Source organism: Protopterus annectens, chromosome 6.part0 (genome assembly GCF_019279795.1).
Source record: "Protopterus annectens isolate FY-2018-M chromosome 6.part0, PAN1.0, whole genome shotgun sequence".
NCBI lineage: Eukaryota > Metazoa > Chordata > Ceratodontiformes > Protopteridae > Protopterus > Protopterus annectens.
Genome location: NC_056737.1, coordinates 1,565,910,664 through 1,565,937,299, shown reverse-complemented (window position 1 = coordinate 1,565,937,299; position 26,636 = coordinate 1,565,910,664). Strand labels below are relative to the sequence as shown.

The 26,636-nt window shown below is 39.2% G+C and overlaps 1 protein-coding gene across 1 annotated transcript in view; it reads left to right on the top strand.

Moving 5' to 3' along the window:
• Positions 1-13,790: 13,790 nt before the first annotated feature.
• The window catches only part of SLC12A8 (solute carrier family 12 member 8), a 1,470,733-nt gene continuing 1,457,887 nt past the window's right edge, over positions 13,791-26,636 (top strand). The window contains exon 1 of the mRNA XM_044075012.1: positions 13,791-14,205. Coding sequence (XP_043930947.1) covers positions 14,077-14,205 — 129 coding nt within the window. The 5' untranslated portion in view covers positions 13,791-14,076. The remainder of the gene's footprint in view (positions 14,206-26,636) is intronic.

Genomic DNA, 26,636 nt, shown 5'->3' with positions numbered 1-26,636 from the left:
GTATTGAGAAAAATACATTGCTAATATCTACCACAGAAAAATACTTCTGTTGAGGTTTCAAATCATTCAATAAAGTGTGTGGATCTGGCACCGTAGGTACCCTGGGTATAACTGCGTCATTCACAGCTTGTAAATCTTGGACCATACGCCATTCCCTGTTTGCTTTCCTAACAGGAAATAAGGGTGTATTACATGGTGAATCAGGAGAGTCTATTAAGACTCCTTCCTTAAGTAAGGCTGCTATTATAGGTTTGAGTCCTATTTCTGCATCCTTTCTTAAGGGATACTGTCTCTTTTGAGCTCTAAATGCTGATTTTGGCATAATAGTAACTGGTCCTGCTGTACGAATAAGTCCTACATCTGATTTCCCTGTTGACCAGAGAGTCTCTGGTATGTCTCGTAAGGCTTTTTCCTCTTCCTCTAGTAAGAGTGCTACTCAGCTATCCTCACTTGCCTGTGAGTGCACAGCTGGGTGTGTCTGTGTTATCCAATTCAATTTCTGCTTCTGTACTCCTTGTTCAGAGAGTTCTAACTCTGTCTGTTTTTCCCACCTTGTGACTTTTTCTCCTAGGTCTGCCCACTTCAGATTTCTATCTTTAGCTAGACTTACATGTGGTAATCGATTAGATTTGTAAAGTGCTAGGAATTCCTGGGGCAATGAACAGCTTACTACACTGTTTCCTTCTGTGTCCCAGTACAAATTTCATAATACTAACCTATTAGCATGGTTTCTAAACAGTTCTTGCTCATATTCTTTATCAGGTCCTGGTCTGTTACAGTAATATAGAGTGCAATGCAACAAATGCTGTTTATCAGTGTCAAGGGAGGGATTTACTGATGGCTACATTCATCAGTTCTTCGGTTACTGCCCCTGGACCAGTTGTAACTAAGTCCTGGCTGTACCAATAAAATGTTTCACCCTCCGGTCGCACTACAAAAGTATCCATTTGTCGCTGTGCTTCCATACCCTGCATAGCTGGAACTACGGCTATGCCAAATATCTGCATTAGATCTCTGCCCAAGAGATTCACTGGGCATTTTGCAGAAACAACAATTTTGCTTTTCTGGGTCATCTCTGAAACAGGGTCAGTTATCGCTATGTTATGGGAGAGTGGCTCCCGATACAGCTGTCTGTTAGCTGCTTTCACTAATATGTAGTCCAGTGATTCTGAATTTTCTGGTAGTTTGGAAGGATGTATCAGGGTCCGTGAAGCCCCTGAGTCACACAGAAATTTGACTTCCTCCCTCTACCAGAAGTGTAACTTCCGGTTTTGTGTCTGCTAAGTAGAGCTCTAAGCTCAATAATGCTAAGTCCAAAATTTCATTTTCTTCATTATCTATGAATTCATGTACATCCTCTATTCCTTCTGTCACATCCTCTACTCTTTCTACCACATTTGCATTTGTCTTTTCTTGTTTATTCCTATCCAGTGATTCTTGACTATCATATAGTCATTCCTCACCCTCCTTATCTTCCATGGTTACCTTCTTATTTTGCCTGCAATCCCTTGCCAAATGTCCCTTTTTCCCGCATTTGAAACATTCACCCCTTTTCTTTCTTTCTTCAAAGTCTTCTGATCGTTTATCAGATTGTTTGTTTCCCTGGGTATTTTTCTTACCCTTTTCCCAGTTTGTACTACAAAGACTTCTGATCCGTCTTCCACTGCAAATACTTGAGTTTTCTTTTTCTTTTTGCTATTAAAATGCCTTTCGGCATGTCTTGCATATTCAAGTAATGACTGTAATCTACTTGTATGATGATCTACCATGTGCTTTGTAATAAAGCTGCTAATGGGCGCAATACTGCCTTTTAAAAATGCATTCTTTAGCTGTTGCTCATATGGGGAATCATGTGTTTGATCTTCAGGTACCTGCATTCCACAATGGTTATTAAAACATTCTAATAATCTGGCATAATATCTATCAACAGTTTCACCTTCCTGTTGTATGCATTGATTAATGCAAGTCCAATCAGCCCTAGGCTTCCACTTCTCAGAGATTCAGTCTGTCAGACCTTTCACTCTGTTGTCCAGTTCTGCGTTACTATGTGGGAGTGGTCTAAGCTCTGCGTCACGGGGATTCTAGTTGCCACTGATCATGTGCCAATCTGGACCTACGATTTGTCTAACTACTTTTTCTACTTCTTCTCCATTCAAATGATAACTTAACCTCATGCCTTGTAAGTCTTCTAAGAATTTTCTAAAATTAACTTTTGGATGGGGAATTCCCTCTGTGGCTTTCCGGATGTCTTCCGTTGTCCACGGTCTATATACTAGAAGAGTAGGATCCTGTCCTGCCTGTGGATTTGGTACTTCTATGAGTGGACATATCTCTTCCTCACTCATAGCTCATGAATTTCTATTTATATCATATAATTCAATATCCCCTCTCAAGTTGCGTGTTCGAGACCTAGTCTCGATAGGATCTCTGACAAATGGTTTTGATTTTGCAGGAACAGCTGGGTAGAGCGGAGGTGGATCAGCTTGTCCACTCGCTTCATATTCTGGTAAAGGAAGCGGAGGGGGTGGAGGAGGGGCTGTTGCTATTACTAAGTTATTATCTTCTTTGTCTAAGAACATTGCTTTTGAATTTTTAATCTTTTGTTCCCTGTGGTTTGTTTCCTCAAGCCACCTGTGTGCCTGAGGGACTCCTAATTGTCGTTGCTTTTTTAGCTGACCTTCCGCGTCTGTTTTAAGTTGTCTAACAAGTTTAATAAGTGAAGATTTATCTAAATTACCATCAAATTTGTATTTATCAACCCATTTTGTATAATACTTAACATTATCGGCATGCTGTAATTGCATATATTTTGTGTCTTCGGTTAGGGGCGGGTCTCGGGAACTTTTCGTGCACTGATTTCCCATGTTGCCTAAGCTAAGTTAGAAATTGTTACGTAACCCTTCTTATCACGTGGTACCACGATTTTACACCTTTTCACAGTTTATCTAGAATAACTGTCTACCTATTCTGTTTCCCTGATCTATGACAAGACAGCAATTTTTTTGTCTCTGATCTGCACATGCAAATCTCCCTGACAAAACAGTACTGTAACAGGTCCCTGATCTAAAACAGAAAAAAGGTAAATTCCTCCTTACCTGACCCTCCGTGAGTTGATCCACTGGAACGTTGACTCGTCCTCCAATCCCAGATCAGAAACAGTGGCTGGCCTCTTTAGAACGACAATTTAGTCGGAGGTCTTTCAAAACAGAAGAGCCGATATGGCCACTTCTCTGTATGGGTACATGCCACCGGGCCCAATTCTGACCTGGGCCTAGAGTGAGAGGTAGTTTCCGGTCCGAAGGACCAAACTGTCAAAGGAAATATATACTTTAAAAATGATCAAAACATGGTAGGTTCAGGTTAAGGCACTTTAATCTTGCAGCAAGGAGACAAAAATGTGCTAAAACAGAGTTTTGTCTAACTAGAAACAGGAAATGCTAACATTTTTATAGACTCTCTAATAAGACATTGCCTACCAAGCTGACGTAGTGAATCACAAGTTTTGTCATCATCATTTAGTAATAATTGTTTTTACAATATTCTGCTGATTTATCAATTTTTGTGAGAAACTTCCTAAGGAAAACAACGTGGCCTTGGCTACCACTGGTTAGATATATGCAATGTTACCATTCAAGGTACTATGGCTAATTTGAGCACAAAGCAAGTAGTTCATTTCTCTAACAGTCCTTTGTCTATATTATCTCTAAACTTCTGCAGCTGCACATGTTCTCATACTTCGAACAGAGCTGATTGTTTAAAATCATTACATTTACAGAATATAGCATTGTTCATTCATTTTCTCCTGACCTAGCAGATAACCACCTGCTTCTCAAGTACATTTCCAAAAGGCATAAACATGAATATTGCTGTGCTAGCAATTACTAGGTCAGAGGGCATCTTGCAAGTTTCAGAAAGCACACTGCAGTTTCAAAAAGCATCTTTTCAGTCTCATATGAAACTCAACTGTATATAAAATAGTGCGTATAAAATAGAATGAAAAATGTGTTAACTTATTTAGTTTCTAATTAGTATTAAGCATACACACATTAGTACATATTTTTCTGACATACTCCACTTGTCACTGGTCTGAAGTCAGATTTGGAGTCTGCTACTTTCACAGTGTGGGTTCTGGTGATGGTGTCAAAAGCCTTGGCGAGATCTAGATAGGCTGTGTGAACCACCTTACCCTCAGCTATGGTTTGGTAACCGCTTCAAAGAAGTCTATCAGGTTTAGGAGACACGATCTGCCTTTTACAAACATGAACTTGGTGGGGTCCCGAGTTTGGAGATTACCAATGTCTTTGTGTATAAGATCCATGATGATACATTCCATGGCCTTGAAGACCAGGCTCGTTAGGCTAATGGGGCAGTAGTCCCCAGGGTCCATGGTGGCTCCCCCTTTGTGGAGTGGGCACAAAGCCGGAGGTGAGGCTATGATTGAACATGTTGCTTAGGTGGGGTGCCAGTTCATTCTGCAGTTGATATAGAATGCAGCCTGGAATGTTGTCAGATCCCATGGATGTGGTGTTCTTGGCTTTGCAGGGTGTAGTTTTTACCTGTGCAGCCATGATTACAGGAACTTTGCATTCTTCCAGTATAGAGATGGTCCCTTTAGGGGGTGAGAGGGGGGTAAAGTTAGCACTGAAGCTATCTGCCAGGATGTTGGCAATATCAGTTAGTTCTGCATATTTAGTGCCATTGTGCTGTAACTCAGAGCAGATCTGAGTGTTGCCAATGAGATTCTTGACATAGTTATAGAATGCTTTGTGGTTGTCTTTAGAATCAGTGGCGATTTTGTTTTTGTAACTAGCTTTGGAGGATTTTATGATGGATCTCAGCTTCTTACCGAGGCTGACCAGGGAGTTCCTCCAATCATGGGATTTTACTCTTTTTTGCAACAGTTTCTTTCTTCTGTTGTAGAGTTTGTTTATGGCAGGGGACCACCAGATTGGCTTCCTTTTTTTGAAGGATAGCATCTTGGTTCTGTTAGGAGTAGCATGATCCATGCACTCGTGCAAGTGCTTATAATGTACATTTGTGTAGGATTCAGCAGTCATACCTCTATTGTCCATCTGCACGGGTGTCATGAAGTTTTCCACTTCTGTCTTAAGAAGCATGAAGTTGGCTTTGGAGAAATTTTTTATGGTGGTTTCCCTAATGGGGGTGGGGGCCGGATATGGATGTCTAGGGTGATTAGCTTGTGGTCGGATCTGACCAACGAGGAATTGACGGTCACCCATGTTGGTAATGACCAGGTCTAGGATATTGCTGCCCCTGGTGGAGGTGCAGATAAGTTGATCCAAGGCACTGGAATTTATGAATTCCAGAAAACGTTGAGCAAAAGAGTTGGTACACGAGTAGTTTTCCCAGTTAATGATGGGGTAGTTGAAATCGCTCATTATTAGGGTGTTGGGTTATACCGTAATATTTTCCGGTGTATCAAGAAATGAGTAGTGGGAATCCTAGGGATAGTGGGGGATCTGTAGCAAGTTACAATTTGGATTGCAGTCTTGCCCAGAGTTAGTTGCACTTGGATAATCTCTGATGCATTATGCTGGGCAACAAACCTGGAGGTGTGGATATCCTTAATGAATATGGACACGCCTCAGTCTTTAGTATTTTGGTCCAAGTTAGGTGGCCGAAAGGTGTGGTATGAATTATTGCCTGGTAATGCAGGGGTGCTCCCTGGAGCCTTAAACCAGGTCTCTGCCACTGCACAGATGTCAATGTTCTCCATTTTTAGGAGTGTCTCGAGTGAATGCATTTGGAGGATTAGACTTCTAGCATTGAGTAGAATTACCCTCAGATTTTTCTTGCTTGTACCTGTTAAGGGGGTGAATTTGTCATTTGAACCTTGCCTAAAAAAGGCACTGTATGGGGTGGCAAGAGCCTTAGCCAGTTTCCAGAATCTCAAGGGTGACAGGTGTAGGCCATCTCTGGCAAGCATCGTGGTATTTCGATAATGTCATTCCAGGCAGACAGATACTGGATCCCCTTAGAATGACACCAGAGGCTCAGCCAATTGTTGAAGTCAATCATTTTGTCCTTGTACTGTGGTATCATTCTGGGTGATGGCAGGATGCTACTCTGGGCTAGGGTCATACCTGCCTGGGCTACACAATTAGAGATCTCCTCCATGTCTCTTTCCATGTAGTCCAGGGAGGTATGTCTCAGGTCATTCACACCAACATGGACAATGACAGTCATATTTGTACTTGTTGTGGAGTGACCTGAGTGTGTGCATTATGTGGTGGATCCTGGCACCCAACAGGCAGCTGACAGTAACTTTCTCCTTGTTTAGCCTGGTAAGTGGAACATCAATGTGCCTGACTATGGAGTCACCTATGACTAGAGTGTTGGGTATGTTATGCCTTATGGGCTGTGGTTGAGTGGCAGACTGAGTTTATGGGCTATGTGTCATTTGGGTTGTGTTGGGGGTGGTGGTTGCTTGTGTTTCTGCTTTGGAGGTCTCTGTTGCTTGAGCAGATTTTTATTGACAGCCTCCGTGAATGTAGGTGTGCATTCCATGTTTCTATGTGTGTGTTTTGGTGGTGTAGGTTTTGAGGGACTATGTGATGAGTGTGGTGTGGTGCATGTGTTTACCTTCTCCTCTTGACTGTCTAATCCAGACTTGGGTGAAGAGAGCTTTGCTTTTAGTTTGACTATATAAGTGCATCTCTCATAGGTTGTAGTGTTGGGTGGTAGGAGGAGAGGGTTGTCTGTGTACATGAGGCAATTGCTGCATTGCCCCAAGATGCCCAGATCCATCAGGTAGACAGGATAAAACACCGGGAGCTGACCATTAGACATGCCTAGATAGGTGCTTATTTATTAAGTACTAAAAACTGTTTTCCTCTAGACAAGTGAGGAAAGTTGAGTGCTGTAGTAATTTGTAGCTTATTTAGTGCTTACAACGAGTTCTGAACAGGTGCTGAGCTCAAAGAAACAGATTTTAGTGCTAAAAGTAAAAAACTGGCTAGTTCTAAGGGAAAATTTGAAGAGCAAACTTTATGGTGCCAGGAATAGTTTAAACCTAGCTAAGTGGCGATGCATAAAGTGTATATATATATATATATATATATATATATATATATATATATATATATATATATATATATATATATATATGGATTCACTTCATAACACTGATATATCAAAACACTGAAAATGAGAAAACTTCATAATATAGAAGACCAAAACACTGAAACTTCAAAACACTGAAAACTCAAAACACTGAAAACACATATCATACATATACTGACGTTAAACACCATAAATCATAGCACTTTCTACCAAGTGTAAGCAGGGGGGCATGCCCCCCCACCCTGGCTGCACCCCCTGCTACTTATATATATCTGCTCCAAGATTGCACTTAGTTACACTAAGTGCAATCTTGGAGTTGATATATTTAAGTAGTGGGGGTGTGGGGGGTGCAGACCCCCACATAGGGGCTGCAGGGGGGCTTGCCCCCTGCATACACTTGGTAGAAAGTGTTATGATTTATGTTGTTTAAACTCAGTATATGTATGATATGTGTTTTCAGTGTTTTGAGTTTTGAAGATTTTGAAGTTTCAATGTTTTGGTTTCAGTGCTTTGAGTTTCAGTGTTTTGACATTTCAGTGTTATGAAGTGAATCCATATATATATATATATATATATTTATTTATATATATATATATATATATATATATATATATATATATATATGTTTTTTAAATAACAGTAGCAAATGAGCAAACTGATTTAAACAAATTAACCAATAAAAAGCTAAAAACTGAGCCCCGTTCCAGCAATCTTCGATCAGACAAGTTCTAACTGCACACTCCTGCCACTTGGGTGCAGGGGAACCTTCTCCAAAAAAAGATGGTCTGGATTAGTGGTAAAGTTATACAAACAAAGCTAGATTCAGCAGGTCTGAATTTAGTCTGTGCTACAGCAAACAAGGCGTAGCAATTTCTTAAACCAGAACTAATACATTTTTAGAATAACAAACACTAAGCCTTCAATCAGCAACTCCCAACTTAGAAGGGTGTAAGCTACTTGTCCTGCCACAACAGTGCAGACCACAAACCTTCTTAATGTAAAACAACTGGTCTGAAGTCCACGTGCTTCAACCAAAGGCATAGAATAACAGTTACAATTTATTCAGGCTACTAACAAGCAGTAATAAATGCAGCAGAATAAATGCAATTAAGTACTTTTAAGAACAAGCAGCAAAAGCAAAATAAAGTAATAAAGTAGGAAGAAACACAAATACAGTAAAAGCAGATGAATACAGTGCATTTTTATATAACAATAGAAAATGAGCAAACTGATTTAAACAAATTACCCAATTAACCAGTAAAAAAGTTCAAAACTGAGCCCTGTTCCAGCAGTCTTCAACAGACAAGTTCTAACTAGAAAACAAAGTGCAATTTTTTTAATAAAGTGCAAGGAGAGAGGAAGAAGGAGCAGAAGAAAAGTTCAAGGTTAAGAACCTAAGTGGGTTGGCCTTCTCAGATGTTCTCTCTGTATTAAGTAGAGTGAACACCAGACTGGGAGGGATGTCCCAGATCAGATTTACAGTAGGGGCAGGCAACTGCAAAGCCACCAACTATAACAACACTACAATAATAGGGTGGGGGGAGGGGGAAAACAGTTTCAGGACAGTTGGAAAACAGAAAACAATGCCAGAAAATATATAAAATAATTCAGTCAGGCAAAATGAAGACAATGTTAAAATGCCAAGAAATATACTTATTAATCAGCGATATATTTCCAGATTGTTTGAGAATCACACTGCAACCAGAAGACCAGGAGTTTCCAACAGTGTATGCAGGAATTTACAAGGGGGCAATGGTGAAGATGAACATGACAGAAACCTCAGGAAAGTTCTAGACCGTGCTTGTGAAGTAAATCTTAAACTGAATCTTCAAAAATGTAAATTCAAACTGAGAGAAGTTACTTATGTGGGTCATTTGTTTACCAGTTCTGGCTTACAACTAGATCCGTCTAAGCAAGCAGCAATTCTTGAGATTCCAGTTCCAGAAAATGTCACATCTTTACAACATTTTTTTGTTTGGTATGGGCAACAATTTAGGAATGTTTATCCCAGACCTGAATGAGGTTTTAGCCTCATTACGTGAGGTGACATGCAAAAATGTAAACTGATTCTGGCTAGAACAAAACAAAATAGCATTTGAAGTTCTGAAAAAGAAAATTGCCAGTCCACCCACACTGAGATATTATGATGCTCACAAACCTGTAACTCTTTTGTGTGATGCTTCAAAGTATGGTCTTGGTGCACCATGTCTTCAAAAAGGCATACCAGTAGCCTATGCAACTAGAAATTTAATCCAAAGTGAAATGCAGTACACACAAATTGAAAAAGAGCTTTTGGCAGTAGTGTTCACATGTTCAAAGTTCACTGATAATATTTATCCAAATTGAGACTGATCACCAACTTCTAGTGACAATTCTGAAAGAGCCAATGCATACAACCCCAGCATGCTTGCGATGCATGATGTTAAAATTGCAAAAGTACAATTTCAATATTATCTATACAAAAGACACATTTCTGTACCTTGCTGATGCTTTGTTAAGAGTGCCCAAACAAACAACAAAACAACATGACAATGAGAAAGCAGACTTTGAAGTTATGGAAATCAGAATTTTTTCCTCGTCACATGTTGATGAACTCAGAACTCACACAGCCTCAGACCCAATTCTCCAGAAGCTGAAACATGTTATCAGTCAGGGATGGCAAGCACAACAAACTAGTTTACCACTTGACATACAGAAGTATTTTCTTTAAACAGTTGAGCTCATGATGGAAGATAGAATCATCATGAAAGGTCCTAAAGTAATAATTCCTACAGCATTACCACAGGAATATATCAAAATTTTGCATCATGGTCACCTGGGTACTGATTCAACCAAAATAAGGGCAAGAGGCATAGTATTTTTGCCTTCTATGTCAAAAGATGTAGAAAAGGAAACTCTAGCATGTTCACTTTGCAACAGCACTAAAATCGCACCAACAAAAAGAACCACTTCAGCTAAACCAGATTCCTGAATTACCGTGGTCGACGGTTGTTACTGATATTTTCGAATGGAATAGTCAACATTACTTACTGTTAGTAGACTCTTATTCAAATTGGTTTGAAATTATTGTTCATGGTAATTCACACAAAATTGTATCTGACAATGGTGCACAGTTTACAAGTCAGCAGTTCAAGAAATTTGCTGAGTCTTGGGACATTGTCCCTGTTACTAGTAGTGCTGAGTATCCACAGTCTAATTGATTGGCTAAGCGTGCAGTTCAAAGTGTAAAGTACTTGGCGGAATCTAAGAGAGATGGCACTGATGTTTTTCTTAACCTACTTAATCTCAGAAACATTCCTCAAGATAATTTGCTTGGTTTACCTGCTCAGAGATTGATGTCCAGACAGACTAGAATAACTCTTCCAATCAGTAAACAATTATTGATACCAAATACAAAGAATAGAATGGTCAAGACTCAACTTTTGAAAAAATGCCAGTCACAAAAGTTGTACTACGATATCTCCAGCAAAACTCTCAGACCATTAAGACAAGGAGATTGTGAGAATGCAAGCATCTACAGGATATGACCAAGTGGGAATTGTCAATGATATTTGTGAAGAACATGAGATCTTACATTGTACAATCTGAAGGAGTAGATTTCAGAAGGAATTGAAGACACATACTTCCAATCTCCAAACCAGTGATGCAGCAGATTGCCTGTGCCAATCACCCTACACTTGTTCTAATTCCAGAGGACAGTGTACCTTCTTCACGTCATCCTGAAGCAATCCCCAAAGTTCCAATGGTAAAAGAATACCCAGAGACTGTCACTGTTGCTAAACCCAGTCAAAGTATTTATGTGACCAGATCGAGTGGAATTTCCAGACTCAGTCCGAAATACACAGCAACTTGGACTTGAATTCATTTGTTGCTATATGTTGATGTGATATCTAGCTTGTAAAGGTATCTTGTTCTCCTACTGTATGTTGAACAAATCAAAGAGTGAGGATGTAGATCATTGTGTGTATTGTACCTAGTCAGCCACTGTAGCTAGATAGCATGTGTAAGTTATGGAGCACATGCAAGATCAGTGCCATTTTGTATAGTCAGAGTGAATGCAGGCATGAATGGAGATGCATATGCTAGTGTGTTTGAAGTAATGAGTCAGTCATTTAACTTAAGTAAATGCTTCAGTTACAGCTCCTGATGTGTTTATGTAAAATTACTTGAACTAGTACTCAGCCTTAGTGTCTCAGTTGACATGTGACACGAGGTTCCACTGAAAAGGGGTTATTTTGTCCAGTTGGATTAATCAATCAATCTATCTACTATTCTACAGCATATTATCGTAACTGTCCCTGATTTTCAGGGGACACCCCTGATTTTGACACAAATTTTTTTTCTGTCCCTCTTAATCCGTCCTAAAACTTGTGGTTTTTAGGGAAAAGGTGAGGAATTACTCTTAATAATCACAGCAGTTACACTTCTTGACTTTTACTTCAGAACATGTACTTTAATTCTCATTATTGCAATCTGTCAAAGTATCAGGTTCATAGTACTAATATATTAAAAGTGCCCCAAATTGTTCCTATTACTTTTTGGATTAGTCCCCGATTGGTTGAGAGCTATGTATAAGCTATTATACGGCGCTTTGGCTTGGCGGTGCCCGTTATCCATGATCTTTTGGCCAGCTTAAAAGTCAGGCCGCGCGGACTTTTCCAAATTAGTAACTTTAGAAACAAAACGATTGTCCCGCTTTCCATTAGTATAACATAGCGGGACAAGATTAAAAAATAAACAAATGACATCTCCAGTTTATTTTTTATTTTACTCGCCTGTTAAACACGTCATTTAAGCGTATATGAAAAAAAACGCAAAAGTTATGGAGAAAGTTAGTATCTTTTTTTTTTTTAGCAAGCTTAATGAGTTTAAGTTGGCGAGACAGTTTATAACATAGTTAATGAGTTTAATGTTTGCTTGTTTTTTTAAAATGTCTCGCGATGTTAATTTCAAGAAACATACTAAAAAAAAACAATCAAGCTGTTAAACTTGCTTTCCTCGCTAAACATCAAAACTCCGGCGCGAGCGCCGCGACCGTCCTACTTCGCAAGCTCAGACATCTGCGCCTGACCGCTGCAGTATATCCATTATGCCGCGGAGAACAGGTATTTATAATTTTGCTTTCGTAAAATAATATTTCTTATAATATTAATATAATAGTTTTTAAATAATTAAATGGTAACTATAACAATAATGTTTTATTTAACCGCGGGACCATTTGTTTCACCCCGCCAACCGTCAGTTACCACCAAACCCCTCCACACCAAGGGGTCTTACCATTACCCACCACCGATTCAAATTGCCAATTGTTATGCGTCTGCTTGTAAAACGTTAAATGATTGGCCAGCGTGGAAAAAAGCCGGTTTTCCATTAGTTTAAGGTCTTAGTATATTAAATTTTTTAATGTCATTATCCATTATAATTTTAACCGGGTTTAATATATGGTCATTAATACATCTAAAGCATTTATTTTAAAAATCCATATGATCCGCATTATTTTTATAAAAGCGTTTATTTAAAAAGCATTTAAAAACAGAAAGTTGTTGGCATGTTTAGAGAAATTGTAATTGTTTTTTATTTTTTATGTTAATATAGTTTAACATGGCAACGGATGAAATGGCTTTTTTTAATGTAAGAGATTGTGTTAAACTGTAAACTCATTTATCTGCACTAAAAATAAAACTTAACAAACATAAACAAAAATCAAGATCTGTCTTTTTTTAACTCATTTAATTCTATTTGGCATGGCGAAACATAAAAAAGACTCTTAAAATTTCGTTCTTTCTGATTTGCTCTGATGTACTGCGCGGGCGTGATAGTACAGACAGCGGTACATCTGCCGAACTTGCGGATGGGAGCAGAGACAAGGGCAGGAATTACACATTATTTAAGAAAATTTAAGAAAAAATTTCTTAAATCTTGTCATAATAGTAATAATATAATAATTTTTTTTGGTGTGGGTAATTTTATTTACCGGTTGTTGGTTTTTTGGTCCTCGACCAACCCCCAACCCAAACGGGTAATTAGTGCCCACACACACCAGGTTGCGGTGCTATATTAATTGTTCTTAACAAGTGAAGTGAACTGCGTTGTGGCTGAAATGAGGATCACTTACCTGATTAATTTACCAACGTAAAAACTGTGTAATCTACTTAAGTATTTTACTGAAGTCTCTTCTTTGTAAACACCAGTATTGCCGTAGCTATCATTGGCTCCTTGTGGTTTAGTCCACAACTGAGGGTAATAACCAAACCAATAAATCCCCTCTACAGATTTGGGCCAGGTAATAGTAACTTTCGCATTAGTTACAGCTTCACCTTCACCGCTCTATATGCCCCAGATAGTTTTAAATAAACGCACATATTATTCCTTTCATTATAATTTCATCTTTAACATTTAAATAGAGCTACCAGGCTGTCTCTAAATGAAAAATTAACCGTGCACCAGGGTCCACTCAGAAACGCACGGTCAGCGTGTAAAAAAATTCCATTACTATTAAAATGTCGCATTGTTGGCATTAGTGAAAGTAAATACTGATTATATTATTTTTCCTTCACACCTTCTTGTTTCTCAGTAGCAATGCTACGAAAGTTAAACAGGTATGCAGCAGTGGGGAAAGTACATACCTTGCCACGCTGATAATATACAAGTTGTACACGTCTCTGTAGTGCGGCAGGTAGGAAAGTAGTGACGTGCGCATCCGGTTCTGCAGGTTCCTTGTAAACATTGCCTGCAAAAATAACTACAGTGAAGAATACATTAGTCTGATAAGGAGGTGTGGCACATATATGTAGTTATATATAATACATTTTATGGGAATTATTTTCCAAGACTTGGAGACGCTGCTCATTTACCCCCGTTGTGGGAAATATCAGCCGCGAACCTGCTCAGGATGAGGATGTACTATTTACCTCTAGAAGTTTGACTGGAGTATTTTCCCTCAAACTTTTTGGATGACTTGCTCTGCATTTTCTATAGTACTAACACTTTATCATGGCTGGAAACTTAGGTACAGGGGGGAACATATTTTACAGGCAAGAAGTGGAAGATAAGTCAGTATTACTACATGATTCTGGCTGGCAGAAGGGAGAAGTGAAGGAACTGTTTCACGAAGACTCTCAGGTACGTTATATATACCGCTTACAGTTCTGGTTCAGCTGCTGTAGTCTTAAGGATAGTCAAGGTTTAATGATTGCTTTAGCCAGAAAGACTTGATAGCCAGGTCAGAGGTCATAATGATTTCTAGTAATACTGCCTTCGTGCTGGGGTGGAGCAGTCTGGTAAAACTGGACTGGGCAGTACTAAAGCGTCTAGCTGTTCACCCAAGAGTTAATTTGAAGGTATTAAGCGATGCAGAATTTTTTTGTTTTACTTGTATGGCTTGTGGCGCCATTAATTCAAATTTTATTTTAAGAGTAGGCAATCACCAGTCTAAGAATAATATAATAAGGCAATTTGCTAATGATGACATTTTGCATTTCTACAGCACCCATTCTTATAGCCGGCTTTAGGCTCCAGCGAACCCTGCGGTTACCATACCAAGTTTTCTTATATTATTTTGTACCATGTTTGTCAAACCAACAAAAACTAGTATAGCAGTCTTAAGTACTTAATAACAAGATGGAAAATAACTCTTATTTGTATCTCTTTTAAAATTCAAAGCTATATCTGGTTATAGTAACAGGTTCACAGTTTCATTAAATGATTTTCCAGTGACATAGTGCCCTTGACTTTATTAAGTGTTTCTAGTGGACATTCTCTTCACTAAAGTAAACATCATAGCCAGCTTTAGGCACCTGTAATATCCATGGCAGCAGCCCTCCCCCTGTAATCACCCTTGACAGCGTGGGGGCCCCAGAAAAGCTACTGCTGGTTGAGGAAAAATGAGGAGAAAAAGTATTAATTTTCAGATTGGTCTCTTTATCTGAAACAGGGTTGTGATATAACTCTGTTAGGATAAAGCTGATAATCTGTGAAAGATCATGACCAAGGTAAGTACCAGATGGTGTAAGCAGTACAGAATGACTGATCTCTGTGTTTACTTTGGATTTTAAGAGGAACTGATGCTTTCATTCTTCAGGGATGTTTTTCTTTTCCATGGATTATTATAAATGCTGTAAGAGCTCCAGATACTGTAACTGTCAACTTTGGTTAAGGAGTCTGTGCAAATCCAAAATAAAGGCTCAAAATAAGGAACACATTTTAAATATTACTCTAATTCATTTAAAAATTAATAGAATAATACATTGTTCAACATGTATTTTTTGGACAAGAAGTATGAAACTCTGCTGTCTGGATTTGACTGTAATATTGAAAATCAGGGACAGTGACAGGTACACATTACTCCTCAATGAGGTAAATGAGCAAGCAGTAATACCTGACAGGGTGTGTGTTACTATAGCAATAACCCACACCTGGGTGTGGGTAATGTGGGATTTACCCACGGTTGGCGTGGACAACCGTGGGTAAATCCCGCATTACCCACACCCAGAAGTGGGTTATTGCTATTATACTATGACATTATTTAAGAAAAGAAATAATTACTTTTCTTAAATAAAGGCATTGTATAATGCCTCTTTGCTGCCCTTCCGCAGCTGTCTGGTATCCACGGCAGTTCTGATGTACGCGCATGCCACAGTACATCAGAGTTGTGGCCAAAGCAATGGAGAAAGCAAGATCTCCGTTGCTTTTTACTGTTTCGCTATGATAAATTGGTTTAACATAGCGAGACAGCTTTAAAGCAAGCAACGGAGATGTCCGTTGCTTATTTTAAGTCTCGCCATGTTAAACCCATTTAACATAGCGAACAGTAAAAAGCAATGGAGATCTTGCTTTCTCCGTTTTTTAAACCTGTCTCGCTATGTTAAATGGGTTTAACATGAGACAGCTTTAAAATAAGCAATGGAGATCTCCGTTGCTTATTTTAAAGCTGTCTCGCTATGTTAAACTCTTTTAACATAGCGAGACAGTGTGTTTTAAAAGAGACTTATACTAATGGAAAAAATCCGGGCGACCGGACCTTTTTCCATTAGTATAAGTCGATTTACAAAGTGCACACTGGCCAATCAGCATGCATGTTTTGGAATATTAATGGGGGGGTCATGGTATAATGTGTAATAATGCCTGCTCAGGGATGTTCTGAGGCCCGATGCCATACGTGTTACACCCTAGAGGATATTGTTGCACTTAGAGAATGGGTTATCTATTAAATGGTTTTGTATTTGTTTTCTTGTTTTTTTTTAATGGAAAAAAATATATATATATGCTTTTTTAATATTTTGATGTAAAATAGTTCCTCTGTTTACTGTTTCAAACTTGCTGAAATATATGCTGGGAAATCATAAGTTACATTCAGACTTTATCATAACTCTCAACTAAACAGAGAGACTGATCTCAACAGAAGCAGGGACCGATACAGAAGTAATCAGGGACACTTTTAAAGTATTAGTACTGCTAACCTGAGACACTGACAGAATAAGAGAATGTGATTTAGTCCACATTTTCTGAAGTAAAAAAGGTCTATGACTCTTATCTTCATTGTTTATTATGTGTGATTCACCACCTTTTCTCCAAAAGTCAACAGTTTTAGAAGGGGTTAAGGAAGGCAGAGCTTAAATTTGAGTCAAAATCAGGGGTGCCCCTGAGGTGACAGGTAGGGACTTCATATCCTGCAGAAAATACATGTTGACATAAATTCTGCCATTATACCAACTTTCTAATTTTCTAAGAACAATATTTAAAATCCGTCCCTATTTTTTTAGTCATGTCCTTCCACCCCTATTATTTTAGGCTTTATCTGGATTTTTGAGCCAAGAGGTGAGAGGTATACATACCTCTTAATTTTAAATCGAGTTGCATCCATTGGTCAATCTCTCCCACTAACCCAAACACTTCTGCTTTTATGCATGCATGCATGCACCCATAAACTTGCACATGTAGAAACATAAACAGACTCATACACGCACACACACTTTTCTATTTTTTAATTATCCATTTGTTTTAATTTTACACTTCATAAACAGCAAATGCACTGCTAGCGAGTGTAAAATAATGGCTTCCTTGATCGATCTCTTACTTTCATACACACACACACACACACACACACACACACACACACACACACACACCTTTCTTTCTTTTTAATTTTATGTTTGTTTTAATGTTACAGTTGCTAAACAGCAAAAGCACTGCTTAGTGAGTGTAAAATAATAGGGGTAATTTTCTCTGTTACAGTCCAAGCTCTATGACAGCTTAATATGCTGCCATGAAGCAGTTGACTCATTTTTCAGCGGGTGTTACCTGCATTAACATCCCAGTGAAGAAGGTTCGTTCTCCAGTCAGAGTTGGGATGTACAGGTCACACATTCTGTAAAAGTGGCTTAACCATCCTATTGCTTGACAACTGCTAAACAATAGTTGCTGATATGTTGTAGTAGCACCACTAGTGTTGTAAAATATATTGTTACTGCTGAAGCAATTAAACAACTAGTATTACTATGGCTTATGCTTTGTGTGTGTATGTGTGTGTGTGTGTGTGTGTGTGTCTGTTGCACTGTAAGAGATACAAGCTAGCTATAACTTCTGTTACTTTCTAGCGCAAACAGCCTACCTGGATCTTGCAAAAGCCTTCGATACAGTACCCCACTCGGGCATTATAGATAAGCTCACCAGCTTAAATATAAACCCCTATGTCACTAGATGGGTTGCAAACTGGCTCAAGGACAGAACCCACATGGTTAGAATTGCTGGAGCCTTGTCAGACTCCAAACCAGTTACAAGTGGCATTCCACAAGGCTCAGTCCTGGGACCTCTCTTGTTCGGTATATATTTCTCGGAGGTACAGGCCAACACGGAAGGACTGTGGCTGACCAAGTTCGCAGATGACTGCAAACTGGGTGCCATAATCGACTCTCCAGCCGACACAAGCATCCTCCAAAAGGGCCTCATAGAAACAGACAACTGGTGCCAGAGCCATTGCCTCAAGCTAAATGCCAAAAAGTATATAGTCATCCCCTTTGGCAAAAACAAAGTGCCCACAAATTACCACATATGTGGTAATCCATTAAGTACAGAAGAAGTAATTAGGGACCTGGAGACCCAAGTTGATAGCAATCTCTCATTTGACAACCACGTGGCCAAAGTGGTTAGAAAAACATTTTATATAGCCCACCTAATCATGAAGGGATTCACATCTAGATCAGGGGAGGTCATCGTGCCTCTTTACTCATCCCTCATCAGGCCCATAATTGAGTACAATGCCCCTTTTGGGATGTACCTTACCAGACACCTTCAGCAACTGGAAAGACCCCAAAAGTACCTCACCAAGAGAATCAAAGGGCTCAAACAGATTCCATATGCTGCCCGGTTAAAGAAATTCCAGCTCTACTCAGTGGCATACCGCCTGCTCAGAGGCGATCTGTGCCTGACGTATAAAGCCATGTCCAACCCGGAATTAATGGACATACTGCACCTCAGAAAATCCAAATCCCATCGAGCTACGTGCTCGAGAGACTTGAACCTCAGCACTGAAATAAATAGGACATGCTGGAGGGACAGATTCATAACCCAGAGGCTCCCTTCACTCTGGAATAAAATCCCAGTCCAGGTTAGGCAGAGTCCCTCATTGACTCTCTTCAAGAGGAATCTTGATGAGTGGATGGGAGATCGTAGGTTTACCCCGGGTATCACTTCTGTGTCACCATTAGACAGAGGCACAGTATACTAACCTCGACAAAGGGCATAGCAAAATTAATTTAAAATGGGTGGCGAAAGCCAAACACACTCTGGCTAGGCTTATAAATGCCCTAGGGCAGATAGCCTAATATGAAACTATGAACCTAATCATCATTATCAGCATTGCCATTACACTTGTGTGTGGGGGGAGCGTCTACTTCATATTACTGACTTTCATTTCACTGAGACCAAATCACCTAAATTTCAAAATACTGCCAACTCATTTCACTGAATCTCATGTCACCAAAAGCTTACAAAGATAAATTTCAAAAGACTAACTGGGAAACCATAGACAAATACACTCACAACACTAATGAATACCTCTTTGCAGATCTTAAAAACTACTTACTTACCCTCTTAACACAAACCAGACAATGTAAAACCAAACTAAGTGGGGGGCTATGCCCCCCCACACCCCCGATATGGGTGGCCGTGCCCCCCCACCCTCCAACTATATATACTAACTCCAGGATCGCACTATAGTGGGGAAAAGGGCATATACCTTTTACTTGCCCTACAGTACTCTAGACGCTGCCAGTACTGCTGGGAATGCACAAACCATTCGCCATGTTACTGTAGATACTTCCCATACAAATGTAGAGACATACCCACATTTAAAAACATTACACCACCACTTTGTACATGACTATTGGTATTCTGACAGAGCTATAAGTAACAGAAATTCTTTTTATCGCAAACAAGTCAAAGGTGAATGGAAACCCACATCAAGTCTATGGCTTACAATTCAATGAAATGAGATTCAGTCCAATGAATTTTCAGTATTTTGAAAATTAGGTGATTTGCTCTCGGTGAAATGGGATTTCAGTGATGTGAAGTAGACCCGGTGGAGGGACATGGTTGCAGTGTATTTGAGTAACAAGCTGAGCTGGTTATAGTTTCTTTCATTTACCATCAGAAACATAGGTCTTACACATGATGGGTGTCTATGTTTGGCAGGAAGAGGATGTGTGTGAAAGCAACTGTTCATTACCACTGCCGTGCAGTGAGTAGCACTGCCATTTCACAGTGTTTTGTCCTGGCTGAGTACTTGGCTATGTTTTTTCCACTGTGGAGACTGCAAATTCTCCCTGTCTGTGTGTGTATTTATCTATGTGCTCTGGTTAATCCCAGTACCTCAGAAACATGCAGGTGAAATGGAGTACATCCTTTTCCCTCTGAAGTTGAACATGCACTGTGTGTGTATGAAAAATATCACAGATTTTTACTTGTGCACACACAAAATTAAGCCGGGTATATATGTAACTCTTCTGAGTAGCAGTAAAACATGCAGTGAACAAGTAATTCTATTTCAAAAGTGGAGTCTAAAATACATCACAGAACATCAGATACTTACAGCTTCTAGGAGTCTGGTATCCCCCACACCCTAGATTGTATAAATGGGTATTGACATGGGCTTACTGGGGGCCTCCACCCTCAACAGAACCCACTCTAAAACCAGACCTGTTTAGATGTGTGTACAGAAGTGTGCTGTATGTTGCAGGGGAGGAAGGGGATTATGTGGTCATTACTTCTTTAATTTCCATCACAATCAAACCTTACAGGTGTGCACATCAGGCCTTTATAGCTTGCGCTTGGAGTGGGGCCAGTGAGGTCATTGTTTCTTTTACATTTCTGACAGACCTCAGAGACGTACAAAGAAGGCTAGTTTAGCCATTGTAGAGGCACTGTACTGTCTAGGAACAACAAAGTAGAATACGTTACAGTAATCATTATTTTTCTCCTTTCCTTAAAATCGTACATCATGCATCTATACAAATGGCTGCCTTTATGGGGTAGGGGTGAGGAGTGATGAAGCATACAATGCATATGTATGACATCAGCCACCTGAAATACATGGCTGTGGCTAGTCGAATTTGCTTTCATCCCAGTCTAACACAAGAGGGATGCACAGGCAGTGATCATATTTTGTTTTTGTGAGACGGGAAGGTGAGTAGGATTTGTGTATTCACACAACAATTGTCATGTTCGTTTATTGTGAGCTACTATTTTGTCATCTTTCAACATTAAGCCTTGGACACAACTTATGTCTTAAAACATAAGACTGAAATTCTTCTCTTACTCCTTATTTTTGTTCAGGCCACTCTTGGAATAAAAGGTTGGCGAAATGATTTAAAATGCATCCCAGAGCATCTATAACACTATGGCTTCTGGGGATTATGGCTTAATTGAGTTATTTCCTTAACAGTTACTACTGTGCTGTGTTGATCAGAAAAGGAGTGTTGAAAGGATGCAAGAAAAACTAAAATTGAACATCACCACATTTGGGTGTATGTGGGTTTGTGTTTTTGTGTGGATGGGGAGTGAAACAGTAGACAATGCCTAGAGCACCATTTCCCTTAAGACTAGCCCTGTACAAAGAACTGCTGCACTGTATCATTGTTGCAGCTAAATGCCAGTAACCCGTGAATGTTCCTCTGTGAGATGGGCCAACATAGTGTGGTACACAAGCCTGTCACAATGTAAGACCATTGTAGCTACAGTTTAGCTTGTGCGTATTACTCCTGAAACTCTGCAGCATGAATTAAAATGTTGCTTAGTAGGGGAGTCCAGGGAGCCCCCAAAATGCAAACACTGTCTAGATGTTGTGGCACTGTGGCATGGCCAATCAGCAATGAAGTGAACATATTGATGGTAAAATAATTATTGACCTAGTGCATAGTGCTCAACCTGTCAGGGAAAATCTCAACTGAATCAAGGACAAATCTAGAAATAATCCGGGACAATCAGGAACACTTTTAAAATATTAGTACTATTAGCATAATATATGGACAGAATAAGACATTGTGAATTAATATATAATTTCTGAAATAAAAGAAGTCTATGCTGTAATAGTCATTATTTATTTATGGTAATTCACCACATTTTTTCAAAAAGTCTCCAGTTTTTGGGGGATTAGGAAGGACAGAGCTAAAATTTTTGTTAAAATCAGGGACATTCCTGGAAATCAGGTAGAGTTGAGAGGTATGTGAAAACAACCACACTAAACAGCCTGCATCTGTTTCAGCTGTGTCACCTAGCCGGTTCCATTGTTGTAGCTGCATGTCGGTGCTTTATGGTTCAGGAACATAAAATTTTTTTATTTGAGTATGGAAATGAGGAGAAGTAGAAATGCATAGTTTTCAGTATTCACTTCTACAGAAGGGATGAGGATAAGATGCCAAGTCACAAATTCTGTTTAGAAAAGGTATAGCAGCACATTGTGCACTTAATAGACATAATGTACACGTGTCTGATATAATGTTGGAAATACAAAACACAGGGAAGAAATGTTTGCATACTGCACACTTTCAATAATAATTATGAATGTATCCATTAAAATGTCATTGAGAAGTGTGATGTGTAAACTTACTTTCTCACTATAGAATTTTTTTTTATTGTTTTATTTCTGTGATTTACAGCAGAGAGAAAAAAATCTATGATATTATCGAAATGTTAGAAAACAGAAAGTAAACTTAATAAAAATTCTGAAGTTGGAGCAGAACTATACGGGTTATGCTGATAAGACCTTGAGAAGAGAAGGAAGGGATGGGAATGCAAGAGGACCATGATGGATGGGGGGGGGGTGTATGTGTGTGCTCGTGTATGAACTGAGGAGTGTGTAGAAATAGGGGGGACAGTGGGGAAGTAATCATGGAGCATTCAGATATGGACATGATGAAGGTGAGGGAGGCTTTATAGTTAACTGTTGTGGGACAGACTACATGCCATGAATTATTGTGAAAAAAAGAGCACATTTAACAAAAAGTCAGTGTAGGTGGGTATGCTGCTTTCCCATATATACATATGTGAATGACATTTCACATTAGTAGGTGTCTGTGTATAGGCTGATTGGTTTATGAATGTTCCAGCAGTAGGCATCATAAGATTTATTCCTTCTGGGAGGCACCATCAGCCACTCTGCATCCAGATGCATGCTGTTTATGCACAATTCACTCCTTCCTTTGTATGTTCAAAAATAGGAGGTAAAAGATGTACATTTTGGTTCAGAAATAGGCAAGTAGAACATGGGAAAAAGCAGAAGGGAAGGTAGTTTTCTTAGAGGTATTCTGCTCTAGATGATTTCTTTGAAAAGAAAACTAATGGATATTTACTAACAGGTAGTTTCATGATTGGTATGACAGAATAAGGATTTCAAGTGGAGCTGTGAATAATGAGGCATATCCTCCCTGGTGGGTACTGTATAACACTCCCTTCCTTTTTTTCTTTCTTTGCTAAATGGAGATGTTCCCCATCTCAATATATTTTAGCTTTATATTAAACTGTGATACCTGCCACTCCAATGTATTCTTTTATGTGGGTAATGGTTGTTAATTTTGCCTTTTTGGATACTCCTACCTTATAGTCTCCAACTAAAACATTTTCATCAGTTTAATTTACAGAATGTCTTCCCATGTACTCTTTTTTTTTTTTTTTGCTGTCATCCTTTGTTTCTGTGACATAGAATTAGACAATGCCATGTTTGCAGTACATCTTCATTTTTCATTATTTTTGTTCCCCATGGATATCAGACCCCTACATTTTATTAATCTACTTGATCCCTGTTCCCTAGTGGCCTAAAATTCTGAGTGAGGGAGGTGAGAGCATGGTATCATGGATGTCATCCATCAGGAGTTAGGAATTTTTTTTTTGATTGATGGTCAGAAAGCAGTATGCAGTGCCTACTGTGCTGAGCCAGTGCATGTGTATGCTTTGCACATTGCACTCCTCAGCAGACTTATGCTGTCTGAGTCCCTAGTGCAGGATTTGCACTTTCGCAGCAGTACTTCACTAGCACCCCTTTCACCAAGATAGGGGAGCAGGCTGGTTCTTGCCATCATTTGGAGTTCAATCAGGCAGAAAATTTCCACACTGTGGAGCTAGTCTTCTAAGTCACTCTAATGGGAATGTATATTTGATTACTTAATGTAATACTGTGTATAATAAACTTGGAATGCTTCTTCCCCGGATTCCCATAAAAATGGTCTCTTAGCTCAGGAGGACACTGCTTGTTAACAAACAGAAGTACATAAATATCAAATGCATTTTGTAACAAGTGGTTTTGTGGATGGTGTGAAAGAATAGGAATTTCAAATGGGACTGTGGCTAATGAGGGCATATCTTCCCTGGCTTCTACCGTGCAACACCCCCTTTCATTCTTAAGATTGATGCAAGGGTGATAAGAGGCACAGTGAAGTAATGTGTGTGTATGTGTATGTATGTATGTATGTATGTATATATATATATATATATATATATATATATATATATATATATATATATATATAAATAAAAGAACATTAATGTCAGTCAGTTGGATTGCAGTAAAGTCAACAGTGGCTTTAGTCAACCATACATGGAAACAGTGGAACATAATGGAATATTAATGAACCTTTGCCTCTACCGTATTTGTCTGTTTTTTGTTGCATGGTAAAAGAGGCCACATGGTACCATTTTTCTTGGGTATGCTATATTATGCTCTGCCTTTCTCTGTCATATTGTAGACTGATGCTTGCATCTGTGTCATATTGCAGGGTGAGGGACTGGTGCATCATTAGCACTTGATCACTCCCCTTTTGTCAGATGGCATCTCTGGATGCATTGAAAACTCTCTGGTTATACCATGAACATGACAGATTCACCGTGGTATTCCATGCTTAGAAATGACGTACTGCGCTGTGGGAATGGAGGCAATATTACAACATAACAACATAAGGCAGAGATGTGCTTCTAGACAATAAGCATGATCCACAGGAACATGAGAGGTGGGAATGTGGTGTGACCTGACAATTGTCATGTCTTTAGAGAAAAGAAAAGCTAGTGGGATCCTAGCTATTGAGCATTTACATATTTGTATACATGAGTGTATATGTGCGTGTGTATGTACATATATGTGTGTGTGTATACATATATAGTACCATAATATATATTGTAAATATATATGTGTATGTTTTTTACACATACATATACACACGCACACACGTGTGTGTGTGTGTGTGTGTGTGTGTGTGTGTGTGTGTGTGATATATATATATATATATATATATATATATATATATATATATATATATAAATATGTGTATGTGTGTGTGTGTATATATATATATATATATATATATATATATATATATATATATATATATATATAAATTTAAAGGAGTACTAAGAGACTATTAAGAAAATAGATGTCTGTGTGTGTGTGTGTGTGTGTGAGTTTAATGAATGTGTCTGTATATGCAAGTACAGACAAGATTCTATAATTTAAAATGACTGTAAATTTCATTATAGAATGTACTGCTTTTGTACGATATGCCAGAAGAGCCTCACATTGTGTTTGTATTTATTTATATTTGTTTACAGGGGTAGTGCACTGATCTCGGTGGACCGTTTGTAGGATCACAAAATAAATGTAGGCAATTTATTAACAGATACAAGGATATGCTATAAAACATAAACATATTATTATATGCAAAAATATGCTACAACATTCAATTCAGAAATCAGTTTACAATGTCAAAACTTTTATGGAAAAATGGAATTATGTTTAGCAGAGCTTTATGTATAAGATGTAGCCATAATGGCTGTGATGGCGTACGGTACGTGGAAAGCAGCATGACATCATATAGAGAGCTATGAAGGTATTAGAGTTACAGCACAATGGCACTGAATATACAGAACCAATTGATATCACCAACATCCTGGCAGATAGGTTCAGTGCTAACTTTACCCCCCTCTCATCCCCTAAAGGGCCCATCTCTATACCAGAAGAATGCAAAGTTCCTGTAATCACGGCTGCACAGGTAAAAAACGCACTCTCCAAAGCCATGAACACAGCATCCATGGGACCTGACAACATCCCAGCCTGCGTTCTGCATGAACTACAGAATGAACTGGCACCCCATGCAAGCACCATGTGCAATCATAGCCTCACCTCAGGCTTTGTGCCTGCTGAATGGCACACAGCAATGGTTATCCCACTCCACAAAGGGGGAGCCACGACGGACTCCAGGAACTACCGCCCCATTAGCCTAACAAGCCTGGTCTGCAAGGCCATGGAACGTATCATCATGGAACTTATAAACAAAGACATTGGTAATCTCCAAACTCTGGACCCCACCCAGTTCTGGTTTGTAAAATGCAGATCGTATCTCCTAAACCTGATAGACTTCTTTGAAGAAGTCCACCAAAGCCGTAGATGAGGGTAAGATGGTTCACACAGCCTATCTAGATCTCGTCAAGGCTTTTGACACCATCCCCCACTCTGGAATTATAGATAAACTCACTAAAATAGGTATAAATCCCTATGTCACAAGATGGGTTGCCAACTGGCTCACTGACAGAATCCACACTGAAAGTAGCAGATTCCAGATCCGACTTCAGACCAGTGACAAGTAGAGTACCACAGGTTTTAGTCCTGGGTCCTCTCCTGTTTGGTATCTACTTTTCTGAAGTTCAGGCTAACACAGAAGGTCTTTGGCTAACAAAGTTCGCAGAAGACTGCAAACTAGGAAACTCCTAACAATGTGGACATCCTACAAAAGGGCCTCACTGAGACAGATACCTGGTGTCAAAGCCATGGCCTCAAGCTCAATGCCAAAAAGTGCATTGTCATCCCCTTTGGTAAAAACTCTGTACCCATGGGCTACCACATAGGTGGCAGTCTACTTAACACCGAAAGTGTGATAAGAGACCTTGGTACCCAGGTGGACAGTAGTCTCTCCTTTGATAATGACATCACCATAGTAGTCAGGAAAACCTTCTATGTGGCACACCTCATCACAAAAGGTTTCTCATCCAGGAAAAAAGAGGTCATTGTTCCCCTC